At 33.4% G+C, this 13,307-nt stretch overlaps 2 protein-coding genes across 4 annotated transcripts in view; both read left to right on the top strand.

Moving 5' to 3' along the window:
- The first annotated feature begins 247 nt into the window (after nucleotides 1-247).
- Nucleotides 248-9,207, top strand: LOC110035453. 3 transcript variants are annotated; one of them, XM_020739702.1, is made up of 5 exons: nucleotides 248-519; nucleotides 4,793-5,254; nucleotides 5,613-5,910; nucleotides 8,916-9,024; nucleotides 9,128-9,207. In XM_020739702.1, the coding sequence occupies exons 1-5, from the start codon at nucleotides 409-411 to the stop codon at nucleotides 9,153-9,155; spliced, it is 1,008 nt and encodes a 335-aa protein (XP_020595361.1). In that variant the 5' UTR covers nucleotides 248-408; the 3' UTR covers nucleotides 9,156-9,207. The 3 variants fall into 3 exon arrangements, with proteins under 3 accessions (XP_020595361.1, XP_020595354.1, XP_020595346.1); XM_020739695.1 differs by having other exon boundaries at nucleotides 8,916-9,054; nucleotides 9,128-9,204; XM_020739687.1 differs by lacking the exons at nucleotides 8,916-9,024; nucleotides 9,128-9,207 and having other exon boundaries at nucleotides 5,613-6,580.
- Nucleotides 9,134-13,307, top strand: part of LOC110035478 (glycerate dehydrogenase) — a 5,281-nt gene continuing 1,107 nt past the window's right edge. Inside the window, exons 1-11 of the mRNA XM_020739712.1 lie at nucleotides 9,134-9,346; nucleotides 9,422-9,505; nucleotides 9,590-9,730; nucleotides 9,825-9,946; nucleotides 10,019-10,100; nucleotides 10,740-10,812; nucleotides 11,351-11,442; nucleotides 11,868-11,942; nucleotides 12,503-12,610; nucleotides 12,699-12,776; nucleotides 12,990-13,034. Coding sequence (XP_020595371.1) covers nucleotides 9,224-9,346; nucleotides 9,422-9,505; nucleotides 9,590-9,730; nucleotides 9,825-9,946; nucleotides 10,019-10,100; nucleotides 10,740-10,812; nucleotides 11,351-11,442; nucleotides 11,868-11,942; nucleotides 12,503-12,610; nucleotides 12,699-12,776; nucleotides 12,990-13,034 — 1,023 coding nt within the window. The 5' untranslated portion in view covers nucleotides 9,134-9,223. The remainder of the gene's footprint in view (nucleotides 9,347-9,421; nucleotides 9,506-9,589; nucleotides 9,731-9,824; nucleotides 9,947-10,018; nucleotides 10,101-10,739; nucleotides 10,813-11,350; nucleotides 11,443-11,867; nucleotides 11,943-12,502; nucleotides 12,611-12,698; nucleotides 12,777-12,989; nucleotides 13,035-13,307) is intronic.

Raw genomic sequence — 13,307 nt, forward strand, 5'->3', positions numbered from 1 at the left:
TATATATATATATATATATTGATTAAAGTCAATCATAGTGGATTTTTACAAATCCATCAGAATGATCAATTACAAAATTGCACCAAATTACATGCAAATAATATGGCATATGATTGTCTTGACTGTGAGATTGGTTTGAACCTTACATCATAAATCTATTTATATTTATATTTTTTGTTGGCATTATATAAAATCACCTCATGAAGCTTTTCAAACGTCCCTTAAAATAAAATACGAAGTAAAAAAACACACACAATGTTACCAACTCACCAACAGGACTGCAAACGAACCGGAAGCCCCAAAAACCAAACGGACGTTTCCGCAGAGGAAACCCTAACCCTAAGCAACTGATCTTCAACATCTCTCTTGTCAATTGGTTTTATTTCACCGGCTTTGAATTAATCTCCGATGGAGCCCGTGGCCTTCGTCGTAGGTCGATTTAAAGAGTTTGGCCGATCAACGGAGAGGTTCGTGGATGGAGTTTTGCAGAAATGCCGCAAGCGTGCAAGCCATAGGCCGGTAAATTTCTCCATTCCATGCTTGTATTACCTGCATAGCGAAAATTTTTATACTAGAGGTCATTATATTGGAGCTATCGATGTTATATGGGTTTGAATGTTGCTGGAAACTTTTGGACATGATTTATAACTATCAATGAGGGCATATTTTTTTTTAATAGCTTACGTGTTGAATTTTGTGGCCTACTATCCACAACATGTCGCAGCTTAGTTATTTATTTATTATTTTCTAAATTTCTTACCCGACACTGGAAATCCCAAGGATTCTGTCACAGTAAATCTGAAGGGAAAACCCACAGTTGAACCGATCATAAAGCTCTTCAAATAGAAAGGGAAATTTTCGTAGGTTGTGTGGCAGAGTCTTAAATTGAGAATTTTCAGCAAAATTATTAACTTAAACAGGTGAAGTGCCGTAATTGAGAAACGTGACAAAGCAGATCATAATCAATCTATTTTGCACTAAAGGAAATTGATTGTTGTTTTTAGTAAACCCTAAATGATTGTGCTCCTTTTTCCCAATAATGATAAGAGGCCACTTATCCATGTCAAGAACTATTATGGAGCACTTATTGTCTCCCTGTCAAAAGTTTCTCAGATACAATGCTTTGCCACCAAGTCATAGATAAAAAAAAAATTTTAAAAAAATGTTTTTTTTAGTAGTTGGATGAATGCTATATATTATGCTCGTGCAATGAGTGTTAGGATAGTGATAGAATACCGAGCAAAATTAAATGAAGATAAATAACAAATATACTGAAGTTAACAAATGTAAAACATACATATTTACATGGTTGGGTGAGATTTGCCTATGTCTATAGCAGCACAGAGATCAAATATTTTATAAGCTTTGAAGGAGATATATGGAGAGAGCTTACTATTTATATTAATAAAGATAAAGATACCGTTTTATTTTTACATTATGCTTCCGTATTATGAGCATCTACCATGCATGCATGTTGTATACTCCCACCTGTTTTAGCCTGAAGTATTTTTCTCCTTCATTTTGCTGCCCCACTTACCTATCGTGATCACTTCTTTTGTCGATGACCTCATTGCTCTCATTCATTATTAGTCTTGTATTTCCACTTCTTCATCTGTTTCTTAAGAAGAAACACAATGGGCTTCCTTTTTAAAAATTTTAAGGTTTGTTAAGAAATCTCGAGGAGAAAGATTAGTTTATCAAAAACACAACCATTTAAGAATTGGAGCTTACTCTAATGCTGATTATGTTGGATCCATTAGAGATTGAATGTTTACTTTAGGATGTTGTGCTTTTGTTGGTGAAACTTTTTGGATGGAGAAACAAAACAAATAACTGTTGCTAGGGCTCCGTTTGGAAAGCGTGAGCATTCATAAAAATCCTTTTAAAAGACGCGTGAGGGAAAGTGTCATAAAAAGTTCCGTCAGCTGCACCAAATAGTACTGTTTGAAAAAAAAAATGATCTTGCATTTTTCTTAAAAGGTCCGTAAGAACCTAATTTTTTTCGGTGGCAATGACTTCAACGCCGAACGGTGCCATGAAACTTTTGGCAGTTCTTGAATTTTAAATTTGTGAAATATTAGCGTCGTGGTGGAAGAAATGGCCGACGAGTCTTGCATCCAAATGAAAGGAACCTGTTTTCTCAGCTTTCACCATGCTGTGACGGAGCGAAAAAGTTCTCTCAACGTAGCGTAAATCTCATATTGGAGCTAAATATAGGGCTATGATACTCTATGCCTTTGAAATGATGCAAATTAAAAATGTCTTTGAAGAACTTGGCTTTCCTGTTAGACAACCCATAATTCTAAAGTGTAACAATCTAGCAACAATCCGCCTTTTTAACAACCCTATTTATCGCGAGAGAGCAAAATATATTAAAGTTGATTGTCATCTCATCCAAGTTGTTACTCTTTGTGTCTCTAACGAATACCAATTGACATAGATTTCTACAAATGCTATGGGTTCACTTTGTTTCTTCAATTTTTGCATCAAGTTTGATATTCATGAAACAGATGGCTCTAGCTTGAGAGGGTGTGATATCATTGGAGATTTTATGATATTAAAAGTTAGTAATTATCATATATTTTATTTTTTTAGGTTAGTATAATCTTTTCTTGATGATAATCTCATTGTAATTTCTTTCTCATTCCACCTCCTGTATTTACTATATCCGGCCAGTACCTCTATAGTGAAATACATCTGAACATTTATGATTTTTCCTATGTTGGCCTTTTTTTGCATTGAACTTATGCTTACTAGTAAAGAATGCATGTAACGGTAATGCAATAGTAAAACTCGTGAATGCAAAAAAAAAAGAAAAAAAAAAGAAAAAAGTGCAAGCCAAAGGCTAACTCAACTATTTAACTAATATTACATCCATCCCCTAAATTCCTACTTTGGAATTTCCCCACTAGTGTTTCCCTTTTCCCCTCTGAAGCACAGACCAATTATATTCCCTTTTTCTAGGCACAGGGATTAAAGCAGCAATTTTCTTTAACGGAACAATAGATTCCTCATATAACTTCGCGCACGAAGCAAAACCTATACTTTGCTTGAAGATGAGGTTAAACCTCTTTCAACAAAGTTTGCGGAGATAATGCTAATCCAATTATTAATAAGATACAATTCAGGTAGATTAGCAATATACAATACAATGAGGATCATTACATATCCTAAATTTTCAGCATTAAGAACTTCTTTTGAGAACAATATATAAAATCTCATTCATGTTAAACTAAAAAGTTGGACAATGCACAATTATTACTTTGCTCCGAATTGTGAGTCCTTGGCACCGAACATTATTTGCTTGAAGTTATGAAAAATTAGCCACAAGGAACTTGTAGGCTTTCCTAAGTTTGTGAACTTCGATTTTCTTGTAAAACTATATCCAATGGAAGGAAAATAATCTTTCTTTCCCCCCTAAAGTGGCGAGCTCCGTCTTCAATACTATTTTTCCTGAAGACATGAAAGTTGGCCACGAGGTGTATAAGGCTTACTTGAGAAGTTGAGATTAAATCAAAGAAACAAATTTAGAATAAAAATAAAACTCATTAAATGATCAAAATCATCCAAATTGATGAGATTTTGAATCTGAAGAGCACTTTCTTGATGATATGCAAATGAAGTTCAACAAATGTCGCAGAATTAGAAGGAAATCGAGAGTTTCTGCCCGAATAATCTCAAGATTATTTTTCCAAGCCTTATTAGCAATGCCTAGCGTTTAAGTGTTATTTACAGAGAAATGAGAGATGCTTTGCTGGCCAGAGTGAATGGAATAATTGGAGTTGATTTGAAAATATGAAATAATATCCAGATGCATGTAGGAGGTTGTCTGTTAAGATTTCATCATTTTCTTTCCTTAAAAATGAAGCTTAGAGTTCTAGACTGCCTAGCTAGCCTACTTATTTGGGCTCAAATTTGCAGGTTTGAGCTAACTTGAGCTCTTCGATTAAGATGAAGTTGGCCGGAACAAGGAATGACTTCAGTGTAATTCTAAAATAATAGAAAACAAATCTTAAAGTAGTATTAAACTCATTTTAATTCTGAAGTAAAATAATATTTGAGAATGGTAACATTTAAGCAAATATACCTTAACTATTGATTTCATTTTTAGGATCCTTGGGCGTCCATTTAATTTTTATCATGACATGCATTATATATTCTTCGACAAGCAACCGTTTTTATCATACAACCTTCTTCATTACATTTTCTAAAATCATTTTTTAAACTCTTATGTATTTATTATTTTATAAAATGAGCAAAACTATTAATTTATATTTCTTATATATTCCAAATCGTATGATAATTAAATTGTATTATAAATAAATATATATTTAGCAATTGAATTTAAATGAATTCATACGTCTTAAACAAACTGAGTTAAAATTTTTTTAAGAATTTTTATTTTATAATATTTTATGAAATAATTATAGTGTTAATAATGAAATGATTGTGTCTATTTCAAGTAATTTTTTTTAATATTTTTTTGTCAGCATATATTTATTAGTATTATATTAAAACTATTTAAAAAAATTTAACCGTCAATATTGGTCCCAAATACCAATGAATTAGGTTGAAGGTATTTTTGAAATCATTAGTTTGTGCCCCTACTGAAAAATTCCCTGCTTCCACTCTTGTTCTTGACATACACCTTCATATGTTAGGCAGAGCAATACACATGAAATGTTTGTACTCATCAACATAAACTTCTTTCAACACCTTCATTACTTTACAGTGATTTTATGGCTACACAAAGTTCTTGTAATTCTTAGGTTCAAATGTACATGTTCATCAGATTGAAATTCTTAAACGCCTGCAAAGAGAAGCATTTTCTGACCTGATGAAGCTGAGGGAAAGACAAGATAAAGTAGAACGCATACTTTCCTTCAATCAGTCCGGCAAAGGGGGTCCATTCCAAGAAGCTCGTACCCATATGAAAGGAGTTATTAACGTAGATGAAGCTTTGATGTTCACCGAGAACGATTATGAACGGGGTTCTGCCAACCTTGATAGAGCAGGAACAAGAAGAGGCATCGATCTGAGGTTTATTTTTGAGACGTCTATCAGGCAACGAGATCTTCTTATCGCAGAGTTTTTGGCTACTCACTGCAGCCTGCTTAATCATAGCTATATGAATCAGAGCCCTCTGGTTTTATCAAAGTTGGTTTATTTTGCCAACATTTGTGACTCTCTATCTGCTGTGTTTACTCCTTTTCGAGCTCAGTGCACTGAATTTGGAACAACAAGCTTTCAACAGGTAACTTCTCTCTGGTTCTTTTCGCTAACGTTGTGTTATTTTTAATTATTTCATTAAAAGGAAGATTTGCATGCATACTACACACACAATTCCTATGTATTTACACATCTAACAGCTAAACTTCAATTTTTACATACACACCACCTTATCTATGCATGAAAAGCTGTATTTCACTTTTTAAAATTTAAAAGGGTGGTATTTTTAATGTGATATGAAAATTTTGAGTGGTATAAATGTACAAAATTGAAGTTTAGGCGTTAGATATGTAAATGCATAGGAATTGGGCGGTATGTATGTAAATGCCCGTTCATTATAATGTCGTTCGAACTAATTTTACTAAGGATATAGCTTCTGACAGGTAGGATATGAAAGTAGATCCTCTTTCTTTTATCCACCATTGTTCCATCAATCTGAAGGTTGCGGGCTCGGCTTCATTGTTAAGAGAGCAAATCTGGCTGCTAGCTTAGCTGGATTGGTTTCTGGGCCAGGCGAAGAGGCTAGTTCTGTTAGAATCACAAAACCGAGGATCTTTGGGCAGGTTTCTTATAAACCATCTGAAGAATCCAGGCTCACAATGTCTGGAATTTGGCAAACCCGCAGGAAGAAGAGGACTGCGCTGAATTCATTTTCTGAAGGATGCTCTTCAGATAGTCCAAGTAAGTTGGAATTTACTGCATCATCATCCATTGCATTAATGCTACAGTCACAGTTTGATGAGTGTAATAATCTTGATTGTTGGGTGGAGATGTGGAAATCTAGTCCCAGTTTGTTGAAGTGGGGTGTTTCTTTTTCCGATGCTCCGCATGATGTACTGGGGTGGGGTTTGAAATTGGGTGGACATATTGAAGGTCACTTAAACCAGCTATGGCTGGAAGGTTTTCTTAATATCAATTTGGGTAGGAAAGCTGTCCTGCAGCCGGGCATTTTATATGTTGTTAATGGAGAATCTAGAACTCCTGCAGTGTTGCTGCGATCGAGTTGGTTCATGTAATTTTTTGTGACTCTTTTCTTTCTAGTTTTGAGCCACCCTCACTCACTCTCTCTCTCTCTCTCTCTCTATATGTATATATATGAGAAATGGCCAGAGGCAATTATACGAGCCTCCAACCACCCCTAATATGCTTAACAATTCGAGTATCACCTCCTTAAGGCCAATTGTGCCAGAGGGAATTCAAACCCCCCACTTGAGGGCTCTTATACCCTGGATGTCAACCAATAAGCCTGGAAACGCGGCACTTATATATATATGAAATCTCTAGCTGTTAGATTATTCCAATATCTTTCATTTGTATGGGACAGTCTGATATGCGTGCATTTTAGTTTGTAATAGATTCATGCTACACTCATATGCATCTATAGTACTTTTACGCTCACTCATCCATAGGCATATTAATAGGAAAAAACAACTAGTTCCAAATAGCCTGACTTCAATTCAATTATATTTATTTTAATTTGAGTGTAATATGTATTTTAATTGATTAGCTTTTTGTTATACTTAAAACTAAATATGATGGTTATAAAGCTCATTTTGATCAAATTCGGGTCGGAATCTCTACTCAAATTCAATCTTCTACATTTATGTCTTTCCTCGTGATTCATGCGAACATATATATGTTATTGTGTAGACTAGCATGTCATTAGCAATTAAAGGATGTGCATATCATAATCACCTTACACATAATATGGATTGACATTTATTAAACATATGCAGTGTTTATTGATCCACATCATTTACAAGTTTTGATCCAAATAACATCATTGTGCTATGTTTCTCATAGGCTTTTTAGTTATAAGAGTTTAGTCCTCTATGCTAGTATTTATGTATCATTCAAATCTTAACATCATTTTCTAAAATACACGTTGGTGGGTGGTGACATTCATAATATAGTTGAGGAATACAAGTAGTTGTTTGGCATCCCCATCTGCCATTCTTTCATTGTAAGCTTTTTCTCAATAGAAGATCGCAATTTGTTAATCTTGTGTTGAGCGAATTTGACTTGAAGGCAAAATAATATCATAATTTGTATGATTTGCTGACCTAAATGACCATATGTTTACATTATGCATTGTTCACAAAGTATAATTCAAGATATCATGTAATGCATGGTGTAATTTTAGTTCTCACTTTTAGCATTCAATTTGGTTCAGTTCAGATTCAAATCATAATCCATTTGAAACCAAACATTCCTTTTTACATGAATGAATTATGATGCATGATTTGTGTAATTTTAATGTATTTACATATCCAACACCCAAATATTCATGTTTACATATATATCATTCAAATCTTTTTTAAAATAAAAGTGAATAATAATTTTTTAATATTAATCAATTGTCTCTATTAAATCGAGGTTCTGATAATTTTATGTAAAATTTTTAAGATGTTTAGAAAAATTTTATTTTTTGGAAAATTATATAGAAAATTTACATACATTCAACCTAATTCTTATGCGCGCATTTTCTGTCTTGACGTATCTCTACGTGCGGTGCAGGTTATTCTTGAGTTAGTTTCAGGTTATTTCTGAGTTATTTTTAATAATCTCGAAATAGCCCAAGAATAACTCGCGCTCTCATAAATAACTCAAAAATAAAGAACGCGGATTATTTCTGAGTTATTTCGAGATTATTGAAAACAATAAAAAAATAACTTGAAAATAACTCAAGAATACCCTGCGCCGCACGTAGATTTACGTCAGGAGGCCGCACATAAAAAATTCTGAATTCTTATGTATTTACATATTTAACACTTAAATTTTCTTTTTTAAGTGTTAAATATGTAAATGCTGCTACAAAGAAAAAATGCTATTACAAAGAAAAAAAAAATATTATTATTTTATGAAAAGTTGGAAAATAAATATTACTTGTTTTTTTTTTAAATTTTTTTAATGTGTTTTAGTTATCTAAACATACTAATATTTTCATCAATCTATATATATATATATATATTCTCTTATCTTTATTGATTTGAATTAATTTAAATTCAACTCTGAAAAATTTTATAGTTGTGATATTATATTTTTAATATTGGGTGAAATTATTTTCCATTCGATTGATTAATTATATATTTATTTTCATAAAACATATTTAAGTTCTTAAATCATATTTAATAATTTTGAAATTGTTGAATCTAATATGTTTGGTAGACTACGCTCAAGGAATAGAGCGTTGGACCGAGAGATGGAACGTGAAAGAGCGAAAAAAGAAGAGAGAAGAGAAACACTTCCCGAGCAGGGGAAAATGGAGTGCTCCTGGGCTCTGTGACTCATTTTATTCTATTAAAGATATGTTACAATTGAGATCCCTCTTCCTCCTCTGGAAGGATCTCTTTTACATCATAAAACTCTCATATTTATAGAAGATATGAGGAGGTAGAAAATATACAAAAATTGTTTATTTAGTCATGTTTTGAAGAGAGAAGCGAAAAACATTTTAGTTATTTTTATTTCGACTATTGGTTCATCTCGAGATCGATGTAAACTTTCAAGTTCATGTTTGTCGGCCGATTGAAGTGAGATAGTAGAATTTGGCTGGTCGATTGAAGTGAGCTGACATACTTATTAAATTACCTCGAGATCGATGCAGTCTATTCTTGAATATACAGAAATTAAAATGACTCACCAAATTCTGACAGAAAAATCTTACAATTTTGTTCCCATGATAGACGGTTCGACCTCATTCAGCATTCTTCTGATCGCCCTAGTGTTCACTCCCTACTTTCATTACCGCCTTAGCCTATTAAGGAACGCCCTTCGCTCCTCGGTGAACCAGAGGTCGACATGGCAGTTGGCCCACATTTATCCGTAATCTTTTTCACATTATTGATGCATCTTCATTTAAAAATCGAAATTTTGAAAAAAAGTCCTCACCTTTCAGGTCCTCTTCGCCTTATCGCTCTCTATAAACCACCCAAAGCTCGCTGAAGCAGAAAAAAACGCTTCTTGGAGCTCCTACTTCTCTCACTAAGCTTTAATGGCTAAACCCATGTCGATCGAAGTATGGAATCCCAGCGGCAAATACAGAGTTGTGAGCACCAAACCCATGCCTGGAACCCGCTGGATCCGTCTCTTGACCGACCAGGATTGTCGCGTCGAGGTAAAACTTCTTCCTTGCCTTAAAAATATCTCTTTTACCTTTCTTCCATTTCTCTCTAGACTTCTTCGTCCTCAGATTTGCACCGAGAAGAAGACCATATTGTCTGTGGAGGATATCCTCGCTCTCATCGGTGACAGATGCGACGGAGTTATCGGCCAGGCAAGTTTATCCAATTCCCAACGCTGGAATTTAAGAATTTCATAGATTTCTGAGTTTTTTTCTTATTGTTTATGTTTGTAACAGCTCACGGAAGATTGGGGGGAAGTGCTATTTTCTGCTCTGCGCAGAGCAGGTGGAACCGCTTTCAGTAACATGGCCGTGGGCTACAACAACGTCGACGTGGATGCGGCGAACAAGTACGGAGTTGCAGTAGGAAATACACCGGTATCGAATCAGAGCTGATGTCAATGAACAGAAGTATTAAAGATGATTTCTTTTTTAGGAATTTGATCTGTTTTTCTGGTTTTTTTTTTTCCAGGGAGTTTTAACTGAGACGACAGCAGAATTGGCCGCCTCACTTTCTCTGGCAGCAGCGCGGAGGATTGTGGAAGCTGATCAGTTCATGAGAGCTGGATTATATGATGGGTGGCTTCCTCATTTGTATGACCCAAAATCTGTTTTTTTTTATAAATGCGAGCTTCTTCTTCCAAAATGTTAACTTTAGTTTTGTAGATTTGTGGGGAATTTGCTTAAAGGACAGACAGTTGGAGTAATAGGAGCTGGTCGTATTGGTTCAGCTTATGCTAGGATGATGGTAATATGTTCTTTTTTGTGTTTTTTTTTTTTTTTTTGGGAAAGGGACGCGGTCTAGGGTGTTTGGAGAAATGCCTGTGTAATGATAATTCTTTATTAAACACGAATATTGGTCTCTATCTTTAACTTCAAATTTTGTCCCCCTAAAAGAAAAGTTAAATAATAAAAAAAACTTTTTTATTAATCTCAAACAACATAGTGTAAATGACATCTTGCATCACTTTTAAATCAATCCATGTTAATTGTTTTGTTTATGGGGCATTTACATACATACCGCCCAATTCTTATGTATTTACATAACTAACACCTACACTTTGATTTTTTACATTTATGCCACCAAAATCTTTCATATTACTTCTAATACACGACTATATTAACTTTTAGAATGTGAAATACACCATTTTATGCATAGGTAAAGTGGCATATATATATATATGTAAAAATTGAAGTTGGGGTGTTAGATATGTAAATACATAAGAATTGAGTGGCATGTATGCAAATCTTCCTTTTTTATATTCAATTTGTGTGAATTGGATGCATTTCGGAGAAAACATTAAGGAAAGACTGCAGAATTATTCAATTTGTGTAAATTAGTTGTCGTTAGGGTCATATCAACACAGTTTACTCAACTGTTTGGCAGATTGAGGGCTTCAAGATGAACCTTATATACTATGATCTTTATCAGGCTACAAGGCTTGAGAATTTTGTTACAGGCATGATCTCATCTCTTTTATTCATTCTTGTGATTTTATTTCCGTATACCTAAATATTCTAAATGACAATAACGGTAACAAGTTTTTATCTCACTAAGTGAGATCGGCTACATGAATTTTTTCCTCCATTGTGTCCTATTGAGTGTCAGATTTTCATTTAATTCTAATAAATTAAGATTATCTTTTGTACAAATGCCCAAGTCTTTTTAGGTCTACCTCTAACTTTCTTAACATGAGTCGAATTTAAAACATCTGCTCTCCTAATGGACCATCAGATGGTCGACGATTAATTTGACCAAGTCATCTAAGACGACCCTCTCTATTCTTGTATGCCACTAGAGTTACACCAACGCTTTCTCGGATACATTCATTTTACATTCTGTCTTTAAGTGTCAAGCCACTCATTCATCTAAGCATTCTCATCTCAATAACACTTAAATAACACTTAACTTAGTCTTAGTTTTATGCTTCTCTTTTATAGCAAAGTATCTAAATATTCTAAATAAAACTTTTTAATGCCTTTTTTTTGTTTCTTTAGCTTATGGGCATTTTCTGAAAGCCAATGGAGAGCAGCCTGTTACTTGGAAAAGAGCTGCTACAATGGAGGATGTACTGAGAGAGGCTGATGTGGTGAGATTGCTTTTGCATCTTTAGTAGTTATTTTCAATTAGGAACTCAGTTCGTGTGTATTTATGTATCTGACACCTAAACTTTAACTGTTACATACATTTCACCTTACCTATGCATGAAAATGTGTATTTTATTTTAAAAAAAAGTTGAAATGATGGTATTTTTGAGGTGACATAAAAGAGTTGAGCCTTATAATGTAAAGAAGTAAAATTTACGTGTCAGATACATAAGAATTGGTTGGTATGTATGTAAATGCTCCTTTCTATTATTATTCTTCAAAGCTTAAGCTTTCTCTTAGCCATTGCATTTAAGCTGAACCCGATTCAATCAAAAATTTGCACGAGGACATATTTATTTTATACTTTTTCTATTTAATTTTATAGAAATTTTTATGAAAAATTAAACCTTTTGGATGTTTTTTGCAGATAAGTCTTCACCCAGTACTGGATAAAACGACTTATCATCTGATCAACAAAGAGACACTTTCAATCATGAAAAAGGTATAGCTTATCTTTGCTAACTATGTCTAGGGGTATAAACTAGCTGAATCGAGGTCGAGTTTGACTTGAGGTTTTTTTTTTATTAATAAATTGAGCTTGAGGCTTAATTCTGTGATTTCAAGCTAGCTCATGAGCCGGCTTGTTTGTTATGAAAAAGAAAATTAATATTACTTCAAGCTAGTGTTATAATAAATTGACAAATAAAATCAATAATTAAGTGATAACTAACAAGAAATCGCTTGATATAAAATATAAAATATCATTTTTTTTTTTACATTTGAAATGATTTAAAGATGAAATCTTGAATTTTAATATATTTTGGGTATATTTATATTAATTATATTTTAAATGAGCTGTCTCATTAGCTAATGAATCGAGTCGGGGTTGGCTTGTGCTCGATTTGTTAGCTCATCGAGCTCTGCACATGAGCCACTAGTCGAGCCAAGTTTAAGCCAGCTCATGAGTAAACTTGGCTAAGTTACAACCCTAGTTGTGTCAACCATATCCTTTATTGTCAATAATCAAAGGTCCTAAAGAACTAAAGTGGCTTTTAATCACAGGAAGCCGTCCTTGTTAACGCGAGTAGAGGGCCGGTGATTGATGAATCTGCACTGGTAGAACATCTAAAAGCAAATCCAATGTTCCGTGTCGGCCTTGATGTGTTTGAGGTTCTTTTTACTTTTTCTCGATGCTCTATCATAAATTTTGTATTGCGAAATGACATTGATAAATAATTACTGGATTGTTATTTTACAGGACGAACCTTTCATGAAGCCAGGGCTTGCTGAGATGAAAAATGCTGTAGTTGTGCCTCACATTGCATCTGCTTCCAAGGTTTATTTAGGAAAATAAAGACATCATCATTTTCTTGATCATCATTTGCTTTATCCCAACAAGATGGAGTAGATTTTATGAATCATCATTTTTTTCATTTGTTTTTGTACCTTTAACTAACAACTTCTATCTCTACTATTTTTTTCATTTCTAATTTTCTAGTATTAATTATATCTAATTCTTTAGTAATGTATTTCTCCATATTGTTTTCAGTGGACACGTGAAGGAATGGCCTCTCTTGCTGCTCTAAATGTTTTGGTATGTTTATTTATCATGAATTAATGATTAACTTATTTTATATATATATATATATATATATATATATATATAGCATTTTGGTCCTATGCATGAAAATATGCATTTTACTTTTAAAAGTGATAATAATGCTATTTTTTAATGTGATATTAAACATTTGTGTGCCATGTGTGTAAATATGAATGTTTAAGTGTGAGATATTTAAATACATAAGAATTGTGTGCTATGCATGTAAATGCTTCATATCATTTATGTAAGTTATTTTATATATATATA

This window comes from Phalaenopsis equestris, unplaced genomic scaffold, assembly GCF_001263595.1.
Source record: "Phalaenopsis equestris unplaced genomic scaffold, ASM126359v1 Scaffold000002, whole genome shotgun sequence".
NCBI classification, from domain to species: Eukaryota; Viridiplantae; Streptophyta; class Magnoliopsida; order Asparagales; family Orchidaceae; genus Phalaenopsis; species Phalaenopsis equestris.